Source organism: Crinia signifera, chromosome 12 (genome assembly GCF_055691185.1).
Source record: "Crinia signifera chromosome 12, ASM5569118v1, whole genome shotgun sequence".
Classification (NCBI taxonomy): domain Eukaryota; kingdom Metazoa; phylum Chordata; class Amphibia; order Anura; family Myobatrachidae; genus Crinia; species Crinia signifera.
In genome coordinates this window covers 26246872-26274662 of record NC_139228.1, presented here as the reverse complement: position 1 = coordinate 26274662, position 27791 = coordinate 26246872, and the positions used below count along the sequence as shown (strand labels likewise).

At 45.1% G+C, this 27791-nt stretch overlaps 1 protein-coding gene across 9 annotated transcripts in view; it reads right to left on the bottom strand.

The window, feature by feature from the left end:
* The window catches only part of DPH6 (diphthamine biosynthesis 6), a 225223-nt gene that overhangs the window by 4993 nt on the left and 192439 nt on the right, over nucleotides 1-27791 (bottom strand). For all 9 annotated transcript variants that reach the window (XM_083166828.1, XM_083166829.1, XM_083166826.1 and 6 more), the window contains 9 exons: nucleotides 27250-27311; nucleotides 25950-26044; nucleotides 20248-20335; nucleotides 17762-17894; nucleotides 16875-16991; nucleotides 14264-14393; nucleotides 13976-14147; nucleotides 2370-2606; nucleotides 861-1221 (listed from right to left, as the gene is read on the bottom strand). In XM_083166828.1, coding sequence (XP_083022954.1) covers nucleotides 861-1221; nucleotides 2370-2606; nucleotides 13976-14147; nucleotides 14264-14393; nucleotides 16875-16991; nucleotides 17762-17894; nucleotides 20248-20335; nucleotides 25950-26044; nucleotides 27250-27311 — 1395 coding nt within the window. The remainder of the gene's footprint in view (nucleotides 1-860; nucleotides 1222-2369; nucleotides 2607-13975; nucleotides 14148-14263; nucleotides 14394-16874; nucleotides 16992-17761; nucleotides 17895-20247; nucleotides 20336-25949; nucleotides 26045-27249; nucleotides 27312-27791) is intronic.

The following is a 27791-nucleotide window of genomic DNA, read 5'->3' as shown; positions in this document are numbered from 1 at the left end:
ATAGATTGTAAATAACACAGATCAGTAGTAGTCAGGCGATATCGGACAAGATTATGTAGTAATTCACCACTGGTATATTATCATCACCGCTTGTTCTTGTAAAAATTTTGAATAAAGATTTAGTGTTAAAAAAAAAAGTGAATGGTTATCAAGAAGTAAAATACTCTACATTTGACCAAAATGGAAAATAAAGGCCCTTATTCTGGTTGGTGCGGATATATCCGCGTGCGTTCGGCCCGCCGATGTTTTGCGTCTGCGCATGTGCAGAGGCGTCTCTGCGCATGTGCGAGCGGGGCGTACGGCTAAATCCCGCATGATATGTGAACACTCCGAACAGGGGGTGGAGAGGGGCGTGAAAGGCTATTTGGGCTCATAACCATATGCATACGCCCCGCGTTTCATGGGCGTTCCCATGCAAACGCTGGGCGTACGTATGGTAATGCGGCCGTGACGCACGTGTAGGGGGCGGACATATGACATCGCCGGATGTCAGCTGCCCGCCCATATCCCTGCTTTTGCACGGAAAAATGTCCGTGTGGTCTGAGGTTGCGGGAGCTGGTGGACCATTCGGTCCTGCATTCGATGGTCTGCGACCATCGAATGATGGGGGAGGTTCCCTGAGATGGAGGAGGCGTATTCCATGAAAAATACACGTGCGGTCCGTTCGGCCAGCTTCTTACCGCGTACGGACGGGGTTGGCGATCCGTACGGAAGGCGGGGTTTCGCACGCACGGTCCTGGCCGCATAATCGGATCCGGCCGCACCGATCAGAATAAGGGCCAAAGTTATTGATCAGAAAACTTTCTAGGCTGCTCCGCACAATGTGATGTGGTTTGCCTGCACGGCTAATGGCGACTCACCTGTCAGAAGACTCTGTACCCGGTCGCTCCTGTAGAACACCCTGCAGCATAATGGTGTAACAGGGTTCTGTGCTGGGAGTTCAGCGGCGGCTTTCTGCAGCACCGCACTTACAAGGCTGCTAGCATTACACCAGTCCACGCCAGGCCCGTCAGGTGCAGAAAGGGAAAGCGCTAGGCAGGCACACGTCTCACAGCTGGAAACGGAACCACCGACTGTGGCCTGGAACCCAGAACTCTGCTCCAGCACAGATATATTTCTTTGGTCAGCGGGGTCGCTCGCAGCAGCCATGACATGCCACTCCACTGCTGCCCCACGTGGAAGCTTCGGAACCACAGCCACTGTAAGGACAGGGGGGCTGCCCTGTGGGTAAAACGAAGATTCAGTGATTAGCAGCTACACATACTGCATAAATACTGACAAACAAGAACCATGTTCCTCTAGTACAGGCATGTCCAAACTATGGCCCTCCAGCTGTTGTGGAACTACAAGTCCCATCATGCCATGCCACAGTTTTGCTATTAGGGAAAGCTAAAACTATGGCAAGGCATGCTGGGACGTGTAGTTTCACAACAGCTGGAGGGCCATAGTTTGAACATGCCTGCTCTAGTAACTATGTAAAATGGGTAGCAGACAGGAAGTCAGATATTCTATGTATATGTCTTTCTGGGAACCATTACACGTTTAATGTGATTTTCAACTGGGAAAATGGGCAGCACCAGGACAGCGAAGATTCGTGGGAGCTGGGCTGCAGGATCACGACTGCGTAGCCTGCAGATCACGCCAATGCCCTCCAGTCATGTGATCTAATAACTGCGGTGACAGGGGAATGACAGGTCTGCAGGCTGCCCATCAGTTCCTAGGATTACAGCAGCTTCTCATTCAGCAGCGCACAATTTATGTAACCAAAGCTCAAAGGGAGGAAGATAATTACAGGAAGCTTAATACACAGGGCACCTCCTAGGCATACAGAAACAGCACATACAGATAGGTAGCGAGGGCAAGACGGGACGTCTCATTAGTTGCAGAGTTCTGACACATCTATTAACGCCGCAGGTGAGGGGATGTCTTCTTATATATGTACTATTCTAATGTAAGGAAGGTGGTCAGGGGACTTATACATACACCTGTCAAAATGGCGGCTTCTGCAATCTACTTTCACTTTGTGCTGTGACAGTTTTTAGCCCACCCCAATCCCTATCTTCTTCTACCTCCAATCTCTGTCTTCACAGCTCCCTCTCTCCATATCCAACTTCAAAATAAATCAGTGTCCCTGCAAAAAAATCTTTCACTTTCTGTTATGACTTATTTTAGCACACAAAAGGAGTAATTTGGTGTTCTCTAGTGGTCACTGGCGGTACTTCCCTTCATAGTGGTGAGGAGTGAGGAGAGGTGATGTCCCCATCATAACTGTGGTTAGTCCACATAGAGCAAGATGGCGTGTAACCGTACAAACAGAGGTGAGCGCACAGAGGTAGGCACGGGATATGACATAAGACCGGTTTCCTCACCTGGTGTGACAGAGATACTTTCCACGCTTGCACAACAGTGGCTATGTAGGAGCTCTGGGTCACGTAACAATGAGCAGCCATAATGTGACTCCGGGATGTGCCAGGACAAATGGCCTCTAAGACCCTCTCAACGTGGCGCAAGGATACGCGGCTCTCAGTCAGGATTCCTCCGGAAACCAGCTGCATGGTGCAGGGTTTTAGTGCAATCTGCCCTGCACAAAATATTGTGCTGTCCACCTGTCAACGTTAAAAACAAACACATATAATAATGAAAAGATAACGGGTGTATTCACCATGGCATAAATCCACCCGCTAGGGTGGTATGTGTGTATACGTCGCTCTGTATGTTGGTACAAGTGATTCAACACTAGGTAGTAGGACGCGGATTGCTTAAGTCAGTATCTGAGTTTAGATCTAAAGCTTCTTTTATAGCTAAGTACAACTGGAAATAGTAGAAGCAGCCATTTTGTGAGCTGTTGAGAGAAACAGTGGAAGCAGCCATTTTGTGAGCTGTACCAATGTTATTGCCTCAGTGATTTTCCTACAGCACTTGTGACGGCATTCTCCACTAGTATTGGGTTTCCCCAACCCAAAGTTCTGTCTTGATATAACTGGAATGAAAACCTCATCTTAAGAGGTGGTTAGAGGGGTTGTCAGACGTGCCCCACAAAACATCAGGGATCACATTTACCTCAAACCTACGAAACCAGACAGGGACATTTATCATTAAAAAACATGTCAGAATTCTCTCCCACACACATGAAAGTACTATATGGTTATTTGTAATAACGCCCTTGCCCAAAGACTCATAAGAGACAGCCCCTGAAGAACTGTTTATACAAATCCGACAGCATTCTCTAAGTGAAATTACATGGAAGTTATCGGGGTAATGTATTCACCAAAGATGTTTTTGGGTGTGGAACAGGCTTTGGAAGAAATGGCAATGTGCACCAAACAACTTTGCAATTATTATCACGTGTGTAGTCAGCAGACAGCACATACATGGCAGCATTGTGGAGGCACAAAATGATGGGAGGAGTCTAATATACCATAACCCGTCACATCACACGTGTAGTCAGCAGACAGCACATACATGGCAGCATTGTGGAGGCACAGAGTGATGGGAGTAGTCTGATATACCATAACCCATCACATCACATCACATGTGTATTCAGCAGACAGCACATACATGGCAGCATTGTGGAGGCACAGAGTGCTGGGAGGAGTCTGATATACCACAACCCATCACATTACATGTGTAGTCAGCAGACAGCACATACATGGCAGCATTGTGGAGGCACAGAGTGATGGGAGGAGTCTGATATACCATAACCCATCACATCACATGTGTATTCAGCAGACAGCACATACATGGCAGCATTGTGGAGGCACAGAGTGATGGAAGGAGTCTAATATAACATAACCCATTATATCACATGTGTGGTCAGCAGACAGCACATACATGGCAGCATTGTGGAGGCACAGAGTGATGGGAGGAGTCTAATATACCATAACCCATCACATCACATGTGTAGTCAGCAGGCAGCACATACATGGCAGCATTGTGGAGGCACAAACTGATGGGAGGAGTCTAATATACCATAACCTATCACATCACATGTGTATTCAGCAGACAGCACATACATGGCAGCATTGTGGAGGCACAGAGTGATGGGAGGAGTCTAATATACCATAACCCATTATATCACACGTGTAGTCAGCAGACAGCACATACATGGCAGCATTGTGGAGGCACAGAGTGATGGGAGGAGTCTAATATACCATAACCCATCACATCACACGTGTAGTCAGCAGACAGCACATACATGTCAGCATTGTGGAGGCACAGAGAGATGGGAGGAGTCTACTATACCATAACCCATCACATCACACGTGTAGTCAGCAGGCAGCACATACATGGCAGCATTGTGGAGGCACAGAGTGATGGGAGGAGTCTGATATACCATAACCCATCACATCACATGTGTAGTCAGCAGGCAGCACATACATGGCAGCAGTGTGGAGGCACAGAGTGATGGGAGGAGTCTGATATACCATAACCCATTACATCACATGTGTAGTCAGCAGACAGCACATACATGGCAGCATTGTGGAGGCACAGAGTGATGGGAGGAGTCTAATATACCATAACCCATCACATCACACGTGTAGTCAGCAGACAGCACATACATGTCAGCATTGTGGAGGCACAGAGAGATGGGAGGAGTCTACTATACCATAACCCATCACATCACACGTGTAGTCAGCAGGCAGCACATACATGGCAGCATTGTGGAGGCACAGAGTGATGGGAGGAGTCTGATATACCACAACCCATCACATCACATGTGTAGTCAGCAGGCAGCACATACATGGCAGCAGTGTGGAGGCACAGAGTGATGGGAGGAGTCTGATATACCATAACCCATCACATCACATGTGTAGTCAGCAGGCAGCACATACATGGCAGCAGTGTGGAGGCACAGAGTGATGGGAGGAGTCTGATATACCATAACCCATCACATCACACCACACGTGTAGTCAGCAGACAGCACATACATGGCAGCATTGTGGAGGCACAGAGTGATGGGAGGAGTCTAATATACCATAACCCATCACATCACACGTGTAGTCAGCAGACAGCACATACATGTCAGCATTGTGGAGGCACAGAGAGATGGGAGGAGTCTACTATACCATAACCCATCACATCACACGTGTAGTCAGCAGGCAGCACATACATGGCAGCATTGTGAAGGCACAGAGTGATGGGAGGAGTCTGATATACCACAACCCATCACATCACACGTGTAGTCAGCAGGCAGCACATACATGGCAGCAGTGTGGAGGCACAGAGTGATGGGAGGAGTCTGATATACCATAATCCATCACATCACATGTGTATTCAGCAGACAGCACATACATGGCAGCAGTGTGGAGGCACAGAGTGATGGGAGGAGTCTGATATACCATAATCCATCACATCACATGTGTATTCAGCAGACAGCACATACATGGCAGCATTGTGGAGGCACAAACTGATGGGAGGAGTCTAATATACCATAACCTATCACATCACATGTGTATTCAGCAGACAGCACATACATGGCAGCATTGTGGAGGCACAGAGTGATGGGAGGAGTCTAATATACCATAACCCATTACATCACATGTGTAGTCAGCAGACAGCCCATACATGGCAGCATTGTGGAGGCACAGAGTGATGGGAGGAGTCTGATATACCATAACCCATCACATCACATGTGTAGTCAGCAGACAGCACATACATGGCAGCACTGTGGAGGCACAGAGTGATGGGAGGAGTCTGATATACCATAACCCATTACATCACATGTGTAGTCAGCAGGCAGCACATACATGGCAGCAGTGTGGAGGCACAGAGTGATGGGAGGAGTCTGATATACCATAACCCATCACATCACATGTGTAGTCAGCAGACAGCACATACATGGCAGCATTGTGGAGACACAGAGTGATGGGAGGAGTCTGATATACCATAACCCATTACATCACATGTGTAGTCAGCAGGCAGCACATACATGGCAGCAGTGTGGAGGCACAAAGTGATGGGAGGAGTCTAATATACCATAACACATCACATCACATGTGTAGTCAGCAGGCAGCACATACATGGCAGCAGTGTGGAGGCACAGAGTGATGGGAGGAGTCTGATATACCATAACCCATCACATCACACGTGTAGTCAGCAGACAGCACATACATGGCAGCATTGTGGAGGCACAGAGTGATGGGAGGAGTCTAATATACCATAACCCATCACATCACACGTGTAGTCAGCAGACAGCACATACATGTCAGCATTGTGGAGGCACAGAGAGATGGGAGGAGTCTACTATACCATAACCCATCACATCACACGTGTAGTCAGCAGGCAGCACATACATGGCAGCATTGTGAAGGCACAGAGTGATGGGAGGAGTCTGATATACCACAACCCATCACATCACACGTGTAGTCAGCAGGCAGCACATACATGGCAGCAGTGTGGAGGCACAGAGTGATGGGAGGAGTCTGATATACCATAATCCATCACATCACATGTGTATTCAGCAGACAGCACATACATGGCAGCAGTGTGGAGGCACAGAGTGATGGGAGGAGTCTGATATACCATAATCCATCACATCACATGTGTATTCAGCAGACAGCACATACATGGCAGCATTGTGGAGGCACAAACTGATGGGAGGAGTCTAATATACCATAACCTATCACATCACATGTGTATTCAGCAGACAGCACATACATGGCAGCATTGTGGAGGCACAGAGTGATGGGAGGAGTCTAATATACCATAACCCATTACATCACATGTGTAGTCAGCAGACAGCCCATACATGGCAGCATTGTGGAGGCACAGAGTGATGGGAGGAGTCTGATATACCATAACCCATCACATCACATGTGTAGTCAGCAGACAGCACATACATGGCAGCACTGTGGAGGCACAGAGTGATGGGAGGAGTCTGATATACCATAACCCATTACATCACATGTGTAGTCAGCAGGCAGCACATACATGGCAGCAGTGTGGAGGCACAGAGTGATGGGAGGAGTCTGATATACCATAACCCATCACATCACATGTGTAGTCAGCAGACAGCACATACATGGCAGCATTGTGGAGACACAGAGTGATGGGAGGAGTCTGATATACCATAACCCATTACATCACATGTGTAGTCAGCAGGCAGCACATACATGGCAGCAGTGTGGAGGCACAACATGATGGGAGGAGTCTAAAATAACAGACAATTCAGCAGATTATTCAAATTTACTAAAATGGGAGATCTATTTTGCATGGGATGTTGCTATGGGCAACCATTCAGATACTATTATCTTCAAGAAGGTGCTAAGTAGATTCTGATTGTTTGACCATAGCAACATCACATGTGAAGTACAATACACATCTTAGTAAATTTCCCCCTTGAATCATTGACTGATAATAGAAAAGTCATCAGCCTGATGGTCAGCAACATGGAGTCGCGACCCCATGCTGAGAAGGTCGGGACCCACAGTTTGAGAACTACAAAAGGGAGAAGTCGCCTGTGATCCCCTTAAACCTTCCGGAAACCATCCGGGCGGCAGGACTGCGTACCATACATAGTATGAAGTCCTTTTGTACACAATGTATTGTGTTCAAACCCAGCTAAGCCGGCCAGATGCCTGGCGATGCAGTTTATGTATAGTGCAGCACATGCGATCTTCAGGCTCCGACGCAATGCTCACTGCAGTTTCTTGCCGAAATCGAATGAAAATTGACCAAATGGCTGTGGAATCACCTTGGTGGTTATCAACCTGGGGTACATGTACCCCCGGGTATACACTGCAGGCTGGTTAAGGGTACTTAAAAATAATATTGGAAATGGCGGAAGAAGTTGTCTCCCGATGGTGGAAGAAGTCTCCCATTGCTGTAGAAATGAACAACTTTGCGTCACTTCAGGTTCCGTCTGCATCATCAGCATCTCCTCGTGCTTTTGCCTGACCAGCAATCCACTGCCCTGACCAGCTACTCCCGCTGCCCTTAGACATCAGCGATCATCTGGAGGAAGCAACGACATTAATCCTACAGGCGTTAGCGGGAACCCTGGACACAGTACAAAGCCAGCGGCCATATACAGAAGGACCTGATTCCTGACCGCACACTACTCCTCCGCTACTCCTTAATATAAGGACACGCATAAGGCACATTTCCACTCTACTCGTAAGTACTGTGAATATTTTAAATTGAGAGGAGGTGGTACTCAAGGGGTACGGGAGATAAAAAAGTTTAGGAACGGCCACCATAAGGGTATGTGCACCTTTAAAATAGGGTGTGGTATGGGGCGCCGACAGTGGGGATCGCGACAGACTGCAGATGCTCCGACAGGGGGGCGAGTACAAAGAAACCCCTTGCGGGCTCGCTATGCTTGCCACGAGGGAGAAAAGCCCCTGTGAGTCGGGATCCCCCCTGTTGGAGCACCGGCAGTCAGGATCCCAACATCGGGATGTTAAAGTCGTGTTGCACACACGCCATTTTAGGATAGTATGGCCGCCATTTTGGTTCGCAGAGTTGCGCAAATAAAGTATAAATACCCGAGTCTGTGTAACAAAGTGGATCATAAGCGCAGCCATACTAATACACATAAATTCATAATACCATACTTACACCAAATAAAATATAGTTAATTAAAGGTTTAGAGCACTACACATAGTTTAACAAGCATAACATTATGTCTGTATAATGTTTAGTATCGTAAAGTTCCGTTTCTTATGCGCAGCAGTCCGGTCATTGCGAAAACTTCGCAACTCATATGGTCCGATAATTACGAACAAAAATCCATATTTCAAGGACTATTTCTGCTAAACTGTGTGAGACAAAGGAATCCAGATATAACCGGTTCTTGTTACTGTTTACGACCCCCGACGACGATGCCAACACACAAAGGACACCAAAGTACACTCCCCCTGCACCAATCCAAACCAGGTGTAATACTTTGCCCCAATCACTGAGGACTGGACATTCGAACACTGGACCAATAGGAATGGCCTTTGACCTCCCCCTTTTGACCCTATAAAGATAGCGAACCCTGGGCTGGCTCGGTCACTTCGGTACTGCATCTATCCCCCACCATTGACCGGGCTAAAGTTCTATTTGAACATAGCGAGCTCCGACCGGACTGCGCTGCGCATATCTGATGAGACGGTAAACGGTTGCATTCTTTGTGCTTTCTTATATTGTTCATTGGCTGATTGTATTCTGTAATTGTTTTCTTTCCCCTAGTAGTATTTGACTTGTATTAGTATTGTTAAGGGAATTGTATCACGTGTTATCCTGTATTTCTCCTTTCTGTAACCCCCTTTTGTCCGCTAGGGACTAAATACACTATTTTGAAGAATCTATCTCCTCACTTGTTATATCGTGGTCTCGTCTATTATTCGCATCTAGCGATAACGTATATTACGGACATTGTCCTACAAAGGTATTCGCAGATTAGAGACTAAGTACTGCGAAGGGATTTCCAATTACTGTTATTGATTCAGCGTGTACAATAAATCGGAAAAGGTACGCTACGCTGCGCTACGTTTTGTTGGCATGTAGCTAGGAATAAAGGCTACGCAAGTTACGGAATAAGTACGTAAACTGCATATTTCACTTATTGTTCTTTGGTTATATAAATATCAGCTTTAATAGGGATAATGACTGTCGGGATCCCCACTATCGAAGCGTCATCCGGCACCCTTTAAAAACTATCTAATTAGGTAAATGACATTATGATACAACATAGCAAAATACAGTTTTATTTTTAAGAATTAAAAAGAAAAAGAAGCCCTCGCAACCTAGGAGATAACACTCCATGCCTCCCTACACATTAATACCCAAGGTACACGATGGGACACTAACTATGCATATGTTTGCAATCAATTCTAGTCCTTCCAGCAGGGAAATCACATAAACCTACAAGCATGTCATCTCCTATTACAGGACAGATATCCACTCATTTCTTCATCCCACAATCCTTCCTTCTGACCCTATATAGATCCGCTGTCTGTAACTACCGCTGATCCACATCAATACCCAATAACCTGAATCCACCTGATAAATGCAGGCCGATGCCTGGAGATCTTGCCCTTATCCAAGGGTCATAGGTCGCCCGATATTCAATAGGACAACCAGCATTTTCCCTTCATTAGGCTGAAGCTCCCACTGCAGGGGTTAGTGCGCATCTCTCTGCATACTGAGTGACACGGAGACGGCTCGGCCTGCAGGGCACTCATGCGGTGCTCTGGGCAGGGGACGATGATGGCAGGGGACAAAACATGCAGTGCTGTCACGGGCTACGGTTCAACAATGGCTTGCAACACACGGCCGCATAAATGTCAATACCTGGGAAAGGTTGTGAATACAAGGTATGCGGAAGGCTGGTCCCATATCATGAGTATCACTTGGCAGAACAGCTTGCTTGGCTATACCAGCGGCTGATGTGGGAGCCGCCAGGCAGCTCGTAGCTAACAGAGGACAAATTGCAGCGTGTTTTGGAGGCCCTACACCTTCATGTTAGGAGATACAGACTAGTGTCAATAGCCATGATGAGGTGGGGGCAGCATGTAAGTGGTTCCCCCTGGAGACGCAGCCTCTGACCTTGGCTGTACTATGAATCAATAAAGGCTGTAACCTGCTGCATCAGTTTGTAACGGGATTAGGGACCCTCTCATCACATAGCGTGTGATAATCCTGTCAGTAATTAGACTAATAGAGGCAATCCCTGCAGGGAGTTCTCCATTCAGCAGCAGCAGCGCACAGAGGTGAGGAACGCACAGGCGGCTACGGGCCGACACAGACGTGGGACACCTTAGCTGCTGCTGTCTAGCAGAGATGGGAAAACATGACATGCCAGAGGAGAGGGCTCTCCCTGCCGCTGTGTCACATACACAGACACACACTATAGGTATCTATACACAGACAGTATTGTATAAATAAATATACAGATAGTATACGTAATGTAAACACACATACAAATATATGTTTATATACACACACTGACCGGATAGTTTCCAAAAATACACACGTTATATGGATATATACAGACAGTGACATTTCTATTCATGTATTCGCACAGGTTATAGTTTATATAAATAGACACACACATAACAGATATATATATATATATATATATATATATATATATATATATATATATATATATATATATGACCGTACACATTATCTAAGCAAACACACATATAACATATTTGATATATATATATATACATACACATATATACACATATATTTGCGTCCAATAGCCAGGATTACCAGCCGAGTACCTTCAGAATGGGCGAGTATCCTCAAATACGTATATATATTCCAGATATATATATATAGATAGATCTATATATAGATAGATCTATATATAGATATATCTTTATATATATATATATATATATTATATATAAATATAAAACTGGATATCCAGAGGATATGAAAGGCAGCACTCCTGGTTATATTTGTAAAGTTAAATGTTTATTTCAGATGTCACCCAATATTGGCATACATATGACTAGGATACAACTGCAACTGATGGCAACAGCAGATATTCAAAAGAGGCATGGGTTTCAGATTAACAATCGGAACATAATCACCAATATGGCAGTCAACGGAGCCCGTTTCGGCTTATCCAGCCTTCATCCTGGACTCCGTTGACTGCCATATTGGTGATTATGTTCTGATTGTTAATCTGAAACCCATGCCTCTTTTGAATATCTGCTGTTGCCATCAGTTGCAGTTGTATCCAATTATATGTATGCCAATATTGGGTGACATATGAAATAAACATTCGACTTTACAAATATAACCAGGAGTGCTGCCTTTCATATCCTCTGGATATCCAGTTTTTCTACAAATACCGCAGGCTCTTTGCACCCACTACGTTTGGATTTAAGTAATGAGTGCTCATTCCCCAAGTTTCTATATATATACATACACATACAAACATATATATATATATATATATATATATATATATATATATATATATATATATATATTACACACACAGTATATTTTATAAACATACACGCAACGATGGATAGATAGTATACCTTCTGTAAATATACATACAGATACCATATTGTGTATCTGGTAAAGTGGACTCCTGCCGTCACTATAGAAAGACCATCAATGACCTCACATGCTGCTAATTGTAACACATATGGAAATCTAGGTACAATTCTCACAGCCCGTCACATGAATACATATCACAGCGTATTAACATTAGAAGTGAGGACGGTGTATAAATAGTTTATGCGTCTAGAACACGAGTCACCCCCACCCGTGTAAGCCACAGACCCCTGTGCACATTTCCAGCAGAACGGTACCCGTCCCATATAGACGATAAGTCTGTGGCAGCCGCTGAGGTGGAAGTAACGCTCGCTGTGTGTGCGCTGTTGGGTGGTGCTCAGCCTTGCTCGGTTTGCCTGTCTGAATGCTGAATGCCCCTGTAGTGGATGTGTTGTGCAGGCCAGGCAGCGCTGTCACCTCCGCTTTGTCCACGGCATGCTGATTACCCTCTATTTTCCCTCTCTGCCAAGCTCCGCTTTGCGAATGCTATCAAGGTCAGGAGCAGTCGCTCAGAAAACAGAAAATTAACCCCCCCCTCCCACCCTCCAATCTAGGATGTGCCTCCCTCCCTCCCCTGCAGTGCTTCACGGGTGCAAGCTCCAAATAAAGGGACAAATATTGCAGACAATACTGGCAGATTCATGAATCATAATGGGGAACTGGGCCGGGCCTTTACCAGCTCACAATATACATGCTACAATGGGAGAAAAGAGATACTTAAGACATACCAAAAACATAAAAAAGAAAAAATACACATTAACACCATATAAATATAACACAAAATAGGAGAGACAGACACACAGGATAGATAGATCCTTTTATAACGTCTTCACATTTACAGCTAAAGCGTATAAATATATAGAAACTATCAATATGCAATAGTAACCATCACATAATAATAATACCATTTATATAGCACTTTTTCCCATTATCGCTGGGCAAGCATCATTTAGTCTAAACCAAACTAAATGTAACTAGGACTTATCACACACACTGCTAATGTATGCAAGGTGGCATCATCCAAACTACAGGCATCCCATACTCTGCTACTACACTGAAGAGGTTAACCAGAGTATGGTTCATTTATGGCTCCCGGTGCTTTACGTGTTAGCCAATCTTCTGGTCTCCTTCATATTACTTCTGCCAAGGTGCCTCTTGTGACCTGCCCGCCGGGGACTCCCTTCCAGGACAGTGGAAAAAGTGACAAACCCCATCACCCCGCATTAAGCGCCTCACTGTAATACCCCTAATTCCAACGAGTCGCGAGCGCGTCAGCTAAAGGGCACAATGTCTGACTGACTGATGCCGAAGGGACAGTCTACCCAAGGCTGTCACGTCCTGCAGACCTTATTCCAGCATCTAGCATGAGGTGTAAGGACGGTATTTGGACACTAGGTGGCACTGTAGTACTGCACCATACACACACAGCCTTGCATTGACTATATGACTGCATTAAGCATTTATCATTCCAGCAGCTCACCCCCCAGTTACAGGAAAATCCACTAAGAATAGTCTTTACCGTTACTTCTACCAAACGCCGGGCATTGACCTGTGCTTGCATAGGACTTACTCTGGTGCATACAAGACGCCTACAAGAATGAGAGTTTAACCGAAGGACTCATGTTTAGCGTTTAGTAAAAGTTTCCTACATTCATAAGTTATAGAAATAAATTCCCTTAGGCCTCAATATATAAAAAGATTCTAAATCTGTATCATTCTGCTGCCGGTATCTTGCAAACACTGATGTGTCCAACTGTAGGCTTCACACATATGTCACTCAGTGAATGTAAACGTTATCATTAGACCATAAACCATTGCAAGCCATTACAGATTCTGCATTATCTGTAATAGTACAGCTACAGGTGATTGGACAGAGATCACCCAATCACTGGCACTTATGTCACTGCCCTACCTCTGTCAATGGACTAATTATCCCATGTGTCTGATACAGTGTGTTGCTCACCCGCACAGCTTGGCTGTAGGGCCCGATGTTAGCAGGGGCCCAGTGGGAGATGCTCTGCACATGCATGGCTATCTTCTCTGGGTAGCAGTCACCGCTGCAAGTAACAGGCAGCCAGAAGAGAACGTCCATGTTGAACAGGGTGTCGTGGGAAAGGCAGCACTGCACACAAACTCTAGAAGGCAAGAAAGGAGGTACGGAGCATTCAGTACACAAGGGGAAGATCCAAAGTCTCCAATCACCACAGCAGGCCCCGGTTCTCCAATAATGACTGTAAGGGGTGGGACTTACCGAGCGGGAGGAGCCGAGGGGAATAGTGTCCCATATTCTGCATTGATGGTGGCAAAGTCGCCCATATCTCTGATGTAAAGGTGGACCAACACTGCATCGCTCATCTGTAGACCCATCTCCTGCACCGCACCTGTAACACATGATCGGAATTAAAGAGAACATTCACTGAAGACTCCATATGTGAGATATGCTGAAAATGACATCCATACGATCGGTCACTAGAGCCCAAATGTGGGCAGCAGGACTCCGGTGCCGTAATGCAGGCAGCAAACAGAACTTTATCATGTCGGCATAGTAGCTGGGATCATGATAGTAATCCTCATTCTCAAAGTACCTTATTGTAAAAGGATATATTTATTTTATATTTGCCGGGAACATTTTTGAGGCATTTTAGTAAATCATCAGAAATAGTTAGAGGATTTATTCCAGATGAGATCGCAAACAGTTACATGGGAGGAGGAAGAGGAAATAAACGGAGGGCCCGCCTTTCATACACGCACAATGCAATGAACGGGCCAAAAATCACTGATAGATAGATAGTACCTCGAACCCAGGTTGGTGGTGTTTGGACCCGGATCAAGGGGTGTTGTGAAAGCACCACAGCTTATAACCCGGGTCGACCAACCCGGCAATTCCACCTGGGTTATAAGAAGGGTTACACCAAAGTCACCCTCTGCATAATGGGCGACCCGGGTTTAGTGTGAACGTGCCAGACCTGGGTCGGACCGGGATCATGGTCCTGTGTATCCAACCCGGCTTAGCGATGTGAAAGGGATATGAATAATATGTTGGTTCCAATATTAGACAACCAGTGGGTTTTCAGCGAATTCACTGGTTAACAAGACAAAACAGGGTTTATTACGGATTGCAGCTTTAATTGATAATATAGAACAGCCGTACAATTCACCCATTCCCCTTGTACTAATGAATTACATTTATCAGGAATTTTTATTATAGAAAAATAATGAATGTAAACATGTCAGGTGAGCAGACAACCACAGGAAACCACGACAAGCCCCAAAATGATCAAGCGCCTTACAGTACAGAGATTACGGCTCATTACCAGCTTCTAGTCTACATGTTAATGGAAATGTACTGAGATGGACTTCTATCTCACATGGGATGTTGCTATGGGTAACCAATCCATAATCCATAATCATTTTCATACGAGAATAGACGCTGTGCGCATGCGCACAGCGTCTATTCTACTAGATTGGGGGGTCTCCCAACTGCCACCCCCCCGCAGCGGGAAAATGCCTGCCGCGGGTGGGACGTCGGGACAGGACCCGAAAATCGGGACTGTCCTGACGGAATCGTGACAGTTGGGAGGTATGACCAATCAGATACTATCTAATATCTTCTAGAATGTGCTAAATAAATAAGTAGAAGATTCTGATTGGATTCCCATAGCAACATCCCATAGAACGCCCATCTCGGCAAATTTCCCCTGTTGCATGATCCCACGAACCACGAATCTGGCTGACACACAGAAAACGTAGCAGTCACCACCACTATGAACATAAATCTGTCAGGAGTTATTAATACAACTGATTGTCAGGTGTAATCTACTGTAAAAAGGAACAAATACATTTCTTAGAAGTTCAGCATGTTCCCGATGTCCTAAACAAGCTTACAACACTGAAGAACACACCCGGATTATCAATATCCAATTACATTTCTTTCTTAATTGCCGTGCTATTCTTACACAATGATACATTTTTCATTAACCCCTTCACAGGGGAAGACAAAGTAGGAACATGGAGAAAGGAGGTCCGGCACCCACAGTGCGATCCTACTAATCATCTTACACCTCTACCCACTCAAAACCGTTGAGATGGTAGTGGACTTTAGGAAGAAGGCTGTTGGTGTTCCTCCGCTAACAATTGCGGACAGTGTGGTGTCGCTAGTGGACTCCTTCAAGTTCCTAGGAACCACAATCTCCCGGGACCTTAAATGGTGGCCCAACACTGATACTATTGTTGGAAAAGCGCAGCAGAGACTATTCTTCCTTAGGCAACTGAGGAAGTTCAACATCCCACAGAAGCTTCTGCTCCTCTTCTACTCCGCAATTGTGGAGTCTCTACTGTGCTCCTCAATACTGGTCTGGTGCGGCTCCACCAGCGAGAGAGAGACAAATGCAGACTCCAAAAGATAGTCAGAACTGCGGAGAAGATAATCGGGACAGACCTTCCCTCTGTCCAGGACCTGTACTTGTCCAGAGCAAAAAAGCGGGCAACGAAGATAGTCAAGGACCAACTACATCCTGGCCATGGCTTGTTTAACCTGCTGCCATCAGGCAGACGCTACAGGGCTATTCCCACCTGGTCCACCAGAAGCCTAAAAAGTTTCTTTCCTCAAGCGGTTCACCTGTTGACACGTGAACACCTCACTGTCTAGTTGCGCCTTAACCCTTTGCACATAATCTAACACGGTGTCCCCTCGGAATAACTTTCTATATATATATACGTTCCCCCACCTGTTTATATTGTTTATACTGCATGCTGTTTACTTGTTACCCACCTGGCTGCTGCACAGCAAACCAAAAACAAATTCCTAGTATACGCAAGTATATCTGGCCAATAAAGCAGATTCTGATTCTCTATGTACTTACCTTTCAGGGAAGAGAGTCCTTTGAGAGTGGCCTCTCGCACATTATCTCCAATGGCTGTGATTCCGCTGATCCACTGAAAACCACTCGCTGACCGGGATGAACAATGCGTTCCTTTACCTGCAAGGATAAATGCGTGAAGTGTTTGTCAGAACATTTACCTCAGATCTTTCTAATAAACAATATATGCTATAAAGCAGGTATGGGAGAACATCTGGCCCTCCAGCTGTTTTGTTACTACACATCCCAGGATGCCATGCAACAGTTTCAGCATGGCCAAATAACACAACTGTAACAGGGCATGCTGGGATGTGTAGTTCAACAAAAGCTGGAGGGCCAAAGGTTTACCAAGCCTGCATTAAAAGATAGCACCAAAAAAAAAAGCAGACAAGCGAAACGTGAAAGCAAAATGGTTTAAATTCATTGGACGCAGACCAACCCGGCCGCAATACGGTCCTAATTCATGGATGTATGCACTAGCGATTGTCACGCTGCTGACAGATGATCTTCAAACTGTGCACATGCTGGGATAGCACGATGCATGCGCTAAGGAACCTTGGCAATGGCGCTCACAGTGATTGATAGGAAGGGACCGTTCTGGGGAGATAACGAAGGGTGGTAGCAAAAATGCACAAGCGGCATAAACGTTTTCAGAGGTTGTTTCAACCTTCAGCTGCAATCATGTACGCAGAGAAACATGGTGCCATGACTGATACTGACGTGGCCGGTCTGTCGGGGCGCTGAGGTACCTCGTTATTTCATTGATGGGGTTGCTGAGGACCTTGAGATGGCTCCGACAGGCGTCTATATCCTACAACATTTGCACCAAAGATGGCATCAAAATCCAAGCAGGCACAGTAATAATAGGACCACTATAGCGTGATACATACCCGGCAGCCGCGTCTGCGGTATACAAGCCATAGACTGGCTCTCGGTCTCACTGGGTTGTTCAGTCTCATCAGGCACCGGTTGTGTAACATCACATGGACATGGACCACCGAGCTGTAACCCTGGAGACCCAGCCTAGATATGGACGAGTCATCTGGTCAATAAGTACAGCAGAGACACTTGAATATAGCCCAATAGAAGGGCAAGGAATTTATAGTACCAACACACAGGATGCATTTGTTGATATACAGCATTCCCAGTCTAATTATGGGACTTGTAATACAATGGTATCTGGTTGATAGGTCTAGACCAGGGGTGGCCAAACCTGTCCTCAAGATCTACCAACGGTTCATGTTTCTCAGGCCACCTGTGGATCTATAGTAGGAATGAAGGCAGCAGGTTTGAAAATGTGACAGTTAGTAATGACTACAGCTGTGCACCAGCTAGATGATTTGAGTCATGTGACAGTTAGTAATGACTACAGCTGTGCACCGGCTAGGTGATCTGGGAAATGTGACAGTTAGTAATGACTACAGCTGTGCACCAGCTAGATGATTTGGGTCATGTGACCGTTAGTAATGACTACAGCTGTGCACCAGCTAGATAATTTGGGTCATGTGACCGTTAGTAATGACTAAAGCTGTGCATCGGCTAGGTGATCTGGGGAATGTGACAGTTAGTAATGACTACAGCTGTGCACCAGCTAGATGATTTGGGTCATGTGACCGTTAGTAATGACTACAGCTGTGCACCAGCTAGATAATTTGGGTCATGTGACCGTTAGTAATGACTAAAGCTGTGCATCGGCTAGGTGATTTGGAAAACCTGGACCGTTGGTAGATCTCGAGGACCGGTTTGGCCACCCCTGGTCTACAGTGTATAGGTAGACAGTGAATAGGTTGACACCAAAGGTCAACATGCAAAAGGTGGACATGACTTCTTTAAGTTTATGTTTCTAGTTTTTTGGAATTTTCCATAATTTCACATCCACGTCAACACTGATTAGTAATAGTAACGTTTGCAGAGCGCAGCGGTGGTGGCCCATCCCCGAAACATGGCGAGCGTACGCACTACACTAATTGGGGGTCCATGTCAACATACACACAAAATGCATGTCAACCTTACGAACTCTCTCTGCACATCTGCCCCACCTGCAGTGCAGCATGGTTTTGTCCATGTAAGAAAGGTTTGCATTTTGCGGTCAATTGTGACTCAGTCCCATATTCATGACATTTCTGCAGAGGGATGACTAACCTCTTGTATCCAGTGCCAGAAGGGAGGAAGAAGATAAATAATGAGCAGTTATGTGGTATTTGCTGCAGTTGATCCGCGAGTTGGTAATCCCCCTTTTGGTAATCCACAAAGATTTCTTGTGGCCGCTTACATTTTGCCCCCACCCTTTCCTAGCAGAACTCCCAATAGTTCAACGCAAATCTAATAATGCATTGCTTTATAGCCCATTCATGCACCTTACTCTTCTTTTTGTGTTTAGGCCCCCATACACTATGCGACTTCCCCGAGGGGAAAAGTCGCATCCAATTAACCCAATAATCCACCCCGGCGGCTTTCTGCTAGGCTCACATGCTTGATGTGCCATTTTTTTCCCCATAAGATTTATCACATGTAAAGACCACCGAGGAGCAGAATGAAATATATATATTTTTTTTATTTATTTATATTTATATTTAACATAAACAGCCCATTCTTTTCACCCTCCGATGCTGGTCCTATGTACATGGGACCGCGCATCGGATGTCATACACATGCGATTTAGGTCGGTTTCACCCGGCCCAAATTGCCGGGCCCACTCGGCATGATCCACCGGAATTGGGTGAAATCAAGTCCAAATCGCATAGTGTATGAGGGGGCCGATTCAATGATTTGGATAATGGTCTTGCTAAAAATTTGCAGACACCCACCCTGCTTACAGCTTCTATCTCTTTAGCTTTTAATCTATTAGTTCCTGGTATTTGCCAATATTTAGTAAAGTCCCTTATTTCTACCACCCAAACCTAAAGAATAATAGATCTACCATCATGTTAATATACTTTACTGCTGTTGGTTTGATTTAAATACATACAGTAAGTACATATTTATACATCCCTCCCCCCTTCATGATTCAGCAACTCATCCAGTTTGGTCACAAGTACATAAAGAACACAGGTAGCTCCACCCTCTTTGGTACCAGCCAATAACAAGTGGTTTCCCACACTGACTGCTTGGGATTGGTTGGCAGCAAGGGGAGTTGGGAAGACCTCTGACTTTATGAATGGATGACACAGAAAGTAGAAAATAGAAATGTCCCACCGGATCGTTACAGACCAAGAACCAAATGTAGTCGGAACCACAGAGTTCCTTTATTGAGACAAGTTTCCCACCCAAATGAAGTCAACATAATTGCTTATACATAGAATGCCTTAATATCCATCTCCCTACAACGCACTCTCTCAGTTCTAGCCAATGCTAATGTGGGCCAGACCATACTCACTTTACTCTCCAAATGAAGCTTTAGTAGCCGCAGATAAGCCACGGGAGCGAAGGCGTCATTAGAATGCATCACCACCTCTGTGGAGTCACTGCAGCATGAAGAGACAGAAGGGTTATGTACACGACTGGACAGCTGCCCTGACCAGCTACATCACAGGAGATGTAGGGATGGGACGTGACACATGTAGAGCAGGACTGCAGGTGTGTGTGTGGGGGGTCTGCATACACAGCAAGCTTCCTATGGCTTCTACGTACATTCACGGGGACAGTCCAAATAATCATAATAATAATAATAATAATAATAATAATAATAAATAAAAATGATAATAAATAATATAAATACTAATAAAAGCATAATAAATAATAAATAAATGATAAATAATAACATTAATAATAATAAATAATAAAGTATAATAAATTATAATAAAAAAAATTAATAATAAATAAATTATAATAATAAAAAAATAATAATAATACATGATAAATAATAATAAATGATATAATAATTAATAAAAATAATAGTACTAATAATAATAAATAAAAAAAACGAATTTTCCTAGGAATGAGGGAAGTGCCTCAGCATATGTTAATGCAATCTGCATCAATGATGCTTCATAGGATGGAAAGCAATATGACAGAACAAAGCTTATTCCAGCGGGAAGTCACCACTGTGAGTGATTACTATTGTATATTTGCAAGTTTAACTTCTATTATTTCAATGTATACAACTGTCACAACAGTAGACATTGGGGCAGATGTATTATGCCGGGTGAAGTGATAAAGTTGAAGGTGATAACGCATCGGCTTCTGTCATTTTTCAAAACCAGCTAGTTAGAAGCAGACTGGCTTTTGTGTTATCACCTTCCACTTTATCACTTCACCAGGCTTAGTACATCTGCCCCATAGTCAGGGTTTTACAAGCAAAATGATGTTCACTTTACTTTTCTGTACTAAAAATAAAAAAAAGACAGATTCAATGGGAACATAAGGTTCCTTCTAGTACCCTGTACCTGTCACAACCAACGCAGTTCCTCATTCCTGCCTGGGGTGTCGCTGATTGCGCTGGTGCTTTTAGCACAATGTGGTCTATATCTTAGCACTGATACACAGACCACAGTGTGCTAGCAGCACTTTAACAGAGTGTGACACCTTAGGCAGGAAAGAGGAACTGCACGGGGTGTCTCAGGTGCAGGGTGCTAGAATTAACACTAGGGGGACAAATTCTATTTGCCACAGGGTTTACCCAGCGACTAGTTACCAAAAAAAATCTTTTGTGCGCACTCTAGGTTGTCACATACCACAAGCACAGAACTGGCTGGGTAACAGTGCCGACACGCATACCTGAAACAGCCAATCACTTACTGGTCCCATTAGACGGTTTACACAATCATTAACAGGTCATAGGTTTCTAGTATTATTGTTAGATATTATTTATTAAGCGCCACAAGTGGTTGGCAGTGCCGTATATAGGGCACACATTAGAACAATACAGCCAAAACAGACATAAACATTACACAGTAACTGAGTAAAACAGGGCACAAGTTACAATAAGCAGCACAATTCTCAGTACACAACTGAGACTTAGGGAAGCAGAGGAGATGCCTGCGTACTACGATAGGCTACCAGTGGTAGAGATGAACGATTATGAGTGTAAGAGATGCCGGTATAGACGGTTGCTGAGCAGGAGAGGGCTGTAAGAACAGGACAAAGGAGGGCCCTGTTCCAAGGAGCTTATAGTTTAAGAGGTGGGGGGAGACAGACCAGCAACAAGAGGCAAGAGCAAAAGGTGCCTGATGGCATGAAGTAAGAGTTGGCCAGGACATGAGATGGTGGGTACAGAGAGCGGTCTCGGTATTAGGTTATGCGGAAGGGTACACTTTGAAAAAGTGCGTTTTCAGCGCCCGTTTGAAGCTTTGCGCGGTCATGGAGAGTCTAATAAAGCGAGGAAGCTCGTTCCAGTGAAGGGGGTACAATGTTAGCTGCGCACATGGGACGCAGTGACTGAGGTAGAGGAGAGGCGACAGTCAGTGGCTGATATACATAACAGCAGCGCATTAATCTTTACCCCATTATAAATACACACATTCCATATATAATACATGCTCAGCATTCCAGCAGATGCACATGGCAGCCATGGCGAACCTGGTGAGGAGCAGCGTGGTACAACTTCACTAATAAGGAGATGCCCTTTATATCCATTTTCCACTGTACAGGTAAGAAAGAAATACCAGAAAATAATGAAGAAAGTAGTGAGAGAAGTTGTGGATAATGTTGACATTGCAGCATTAGCAGCGCACAGAAGAGCAGGAGACGGACAGGACAGGACAGGAGGTACAGAGCTGACCTCCCAGAGCTGTCGCCTGCAGCTATGATGGCAGCTTGCTAATAGTGCAGCTATAATTACAGGCCAGGAGAGATATGGAGAGCACACGAATAACACTCTATAATTAGCTCCAGATCCATGAGAGAAACTCAGCAGATTATTAGAGCAGAGACCCTTAGCGGTCATCCATTATGCCTAAAAAGATGATTAAAAATGAGCTTCTCCTGCTTCCAACCACTATCGGGCAGGGCTAATATTGGAGTGATCATATGATGGTCACATGTGTTGTCTGTACATCTGACATTTATCTGTACGATAAGCACCGCGGCCGGTATACACACGGTGGCATGACGCATTAAATACAGCAAAGTATACAGGCCATAGCACTATGCATACGGTTAACAAAGGTCAATACACCGAAGTCTGTGAACGGGCGAGTCCTGTTCTATGTATTCATCACACTTGCAGATGCCCCGAACGCCTCGTTAGTTTCATTGTTGGCGAAGTGAAACAAGCCCAACGCATTGTGATCGCAAGTGCATCTATAGGAAGGGGCGCGGTCTCGTGGTGGGCTGGTGTTGGCTTATCTTCTCCAGGCGGTTGCAGCAGCTTGTTCCAGGCCCCAGCACGGTCTCGTGGTGGTCTGGTGTTGGCTTATCTTCTCCAGGCGGTTGCAGCAGCTTGTTCCAGGCCCCAGCACGGTCTCGTGGTGGGCTGGTGTTGGCTTATCTTCTCCAGGCGGTTGCAGCAGCTTGTTCCAGGCCCCAGCATGGTCTTGTGGTGGTCTGGTGTTGGCTTATCTTCTCCAGGCGGTTGCAGCAGCTTGTTCCAGGCCCCAGCGATCAAATTACCATCACTACCAGGCCTTAATTCAGATGCCTAATCCTCTAGTGCCCATCCCTAACGCTTAACCTCCCCCACCTCCAGACTAACCCTATTGTCAACATTTAGGTGGTGATTCAGTTTGGTTTGCAAAGCACATGGACAAAACCATGTGCACTGCAGGTGGGGCAAATGGAACGTACAGAGAGAGTTAGCTTTGGGGGAGTTATTTCGTTTCTGTGCAGGGTAAGTACTGGCGGCTTTATTTTTACACTGTAATATACAGATGGAGCAGCTCCCGTTGGAGATAAAACCGCCATCCGCCGGAAGGGGGCACGGAGCCCTCTGCTGCTCCCCCTGATCTCCCGTATCCTTGAAGTGGAGACAGGCAGGGGAAAGTGCTCACTGCCGCCATGTTGATGGGTGCGAGTGCGTGTGAGACACTAGCGCGTCCGTCAGAGTGCTAAGGAAATCTGGCAACTCCCAGCACTGGCTGAGAGGCGCTCCGTCTGTAGATATCAGTTTGAAGTACACACCCCACCCAAAGCTAACTCTCTCTCTGCACATGTTACATGTTACATCTGCTCCACTTGTGCCTTGCGAGCCAACCTGAATGACCCCCTTAAACCCTTTGAGGGCTATGTGAACTTGTCAAAATAGGTGTGAAAAGTGCCCAAGCAAACATTTGTATTCATCATAATGACCTGTAATGTTACTTTATATAGGAAAAATAATCTTTTTTTTTTTTTACACAACATTTTTTATTTTAATTTATATAACAAACATGAGTGACACTGGGATTTTTAGACGATATTTTGCACATCCCTCAAAGGGTTAATGTCAATACTCACCTGTCAACATTCTGCCAACGTTGATGCATAAGTTGTCAGCATTTTAAGAATGTCGACATCGTAACTATCAGCGTGGTGGTGTCATGGTTGTTATTGTCAACCTTTTGACTATATCCCTAATGTGCGAAGCGATAGAAATATCCGAAATAGTCACATTACAAATATATAAAAGTAAAAGTGCAAAGAAAGTTTAAACTTCTTAAAAAAAAAAACACAGTTTAAAAGATCAAAATAAAAAAAATAAAAAAGTTTGACACATTGTAAAAGCAGGAAGAACAGTATTTGTGTAGTCATGGAAACGGCTCCATTTAACCTGACAGCAGTCCTATATTTGAAATAGCCCCAGCCACTTACAGTAACTGACATTAACCGAGTGTGCTCACCACCCTCCTGGCAGCTCCTATGTATTTACAACAGTCATTTTTTTTTTTTTTTTGCTTCCGTTCGCAACTGTTGAAAATAGCAAAATGTTCCTAATGTCAAGAACAGGTCCTTACTTTCTGGACAGTACTGGCAGCCACTCGCAGAAAGAATATCATGACGGATGGCAGTCAGCACAGGCTTATGGAGGTCTGATTATAGGGATTTATTGTTAAAAAGTGAAAGCACTTATTGAGAAGGGGTTTTATTTCGAAGCACTTACAGCCGTGAAGTGCTAGAGTCACAGAGCTTTGCAGTTACCAGAAATGTGTCCGTTTGGGTGATTTCTTCCCAGGAAGTGCTCCTGTCACTGAGCGTGGGGAGCTGACCGTCTGGGAGCGCCGCTGTGCTATTGCAGCAGCACCAAGGCAAATCGGAATGTTCAACTAACTGGCGGGGTGGGTCCTTCAGATGCGAGCTGGCACAGGAGTAATATTGGCAGTGTTCTGCTACTGTGTGACGCCTGTCATGGAGGTTCTCATATACGGAAGGAGACGCGTATTTCTCCTTTAGAACCTTTAAAGTTCATCAGTATGGGAGATGTTGGGGATTAAAGGTGCCCAAACATCTATGATGTATTGAGGGCAGTCCGTAGCATCGGGGGATGGGGGATATTAAACAAGTTTAAAAATCCTGATTTCCATAATCCTGATGGGAAATTTGGAATGGGGAATTTTTAACATGCTTCATTTCCCCAATTGACGATCATCGATAGACATCCGCTCGCATGCGTCCGTATGGGAGAGAAATTATTCGATGGTCACTCACCATCGAATTATTTTTTCCCCCATCGCTAATAACAGTCAGTCTAGACTGACTTTTTTTGTGGCTTAATATGGCCAAATTCTGGGTGGCTCAGACGTCAAGTGACGTCAGACGCCCTCACCCGACCAGGCATCAATACGACTGCGTTCGCAGGAGTTTTTGTAGTCACGCCCATGAAACGCTGGGTGGTCCCTTGCGTCTGTCCCCCGCCCTCCCATCCTGGAGCAAAAGCCCCAGGGGTTTGCATATGCTCATATACAAACCCCTATAATCAGACGGGGGGGAGCGAATTTGTCCCGCAACAAGCGGATGTCTGAATCGCCTAAAAATCCCCTGTTTTGACCCAAAATTTGGAACACTGTTCCAGTCTGGGACAGACCCTGTTCCAATTGCACCTTCAGACCATATAGAAAAGTAAAAGCAGCAGAGAAATCGACTCTACACGGTAGATCCAGAAAACATGCACTAGTCAGGACACCGTTACAGACTTGTTATACAGATAGGTAATAGAGATAAACTTACACAACAATTTTCTTCCTGAAAAGAGGACAATCCAAAGTGAGGGTCTCGTACTCCCCTCCTTCCCCGCACACGTGGACACCGTATTGGGCAGACAGCTGAAACAGACAAAGGCCCAGAACATGTATGATGAGCTTGGATATGAATTCTTCATTTACTCTCATGGCTGCTGCAGGAACCCTGCCTGCTGTATGTGAGGGCTCTGTACTCAGCTGATGAGCTGTCTGATACATGTACAACATTACAGTGCAAGGCTCCAATATAATGCACACTATGGAAGGAAACGGAACTGCAGGAAAACATGGTCCTGCAAACCCTCAGTCACACGGGGTGTCTCAGGCCGCATGGCGTTGGGACGACACCTGAAATAGTTTGACATAGCTAAGGTCGACAGGGTTGGAAGATCGTCAATGGCAAGGTCGGCGATCAAAAGGTCAACGTGGATTTTTCACTTTTTTTTTTAGCCGACATGTGCCGACAGGCTGTATTCCATGTCCTACCACTCACTACGGCATGGTGGGAGAATAGTACAGTGTGCTGAGCACAGCGAGGCACTGCGCCTGAAGCATGGCGAGCGCAGCGGGACACTTTGACAGTGTCTAAGTCGACTATGTCAACAATCGGGACTTTTTTTTTCAACTCATGTCAACCTTCGCCATGTCGACTTAAGAACTGTTGACCTTCAGTGGTCGACACAACGACCCATCCCCAAAAAGATACATTTGTATACGATATGGGTCTATAACACTGGTAATAACACTGGTAACAACACTGGTAACAACACTGGTAACAACACTGGTAACAACACTGGTAACAACACTGGTAACAACACTGGTAACAACACTGGTAACAACACTGGTAACAACACTGGTAACAACCAACACTAAGTTGGAAGTTATATTAAAGATGGGATGCTGTCTATAGCAACCAATCAAATACTACTTATTTATTTAGCACCTTCTAGAACAGGGCTGGGCAATTGCGGCCCTCCAGATGTTTATGAACTACACATCCCAGGATGCTTTGCATTAGTTTTGCTATGTGGCCATGCTGAAACGGATGCAAGGCATGCTGGGATGTGTAGTTCATCAACATCTGGAGGGCCGCAATTGCCCAGCCCTGTTCTAGAAGATATTATATAGAATCTGATTGGTTGCCATGACAACATCCCCTCTTCAATACAACTCCCATCTTAATAAAGTGACCCTATAGGAGTTCTTGTTACCAGCAGTTAAATGTCTGAAATCGCCTCTGAATCCGCCTCATGTATCGCCTAATGTTACATTAACAATCAGGAACTGACCTGTGTGAGATACGGCCTCATTTCCTCCAAGGACTTTCCCAGGTGTTTCTCCGGGTCTAACCCTAGGAAGATTCAAGAATAAAATACAATAGTCGCTACGGCCGTTATACCAACCTAGCGCTGAACATCGTACACAGACAGAGTAATTACAATTTATGCAGCATTTTAATGTAACGTTATAGAACGTAATGAAATTGTAATGGTTTGGGGATAAATGGGTGTAATGTGTTTTTCTTCTAAACCTGTCAAAATGTTACCAACGCTCCATTACAGAATAACATTATTATTATTATACGATTATCATCACCATTAACAATAATAATAACACCGCTTACACTTGTGTCTCACCTATTACTGAAATATGCTGTTTTGTATCCAATAAAAGTCTCAACTTTTTGTGCCAACATTGCTGTGAGTGATTCTCAACATAGCCGCTAAAAATGGCTGTGAGCGGCGATGGCATTTTTAGCGGCTATTTAGAGGATCTCTCACAGCAGCATTGTCACTTAAAGGGTTAATATAAGAAAGCCCCTCCCCCCCCC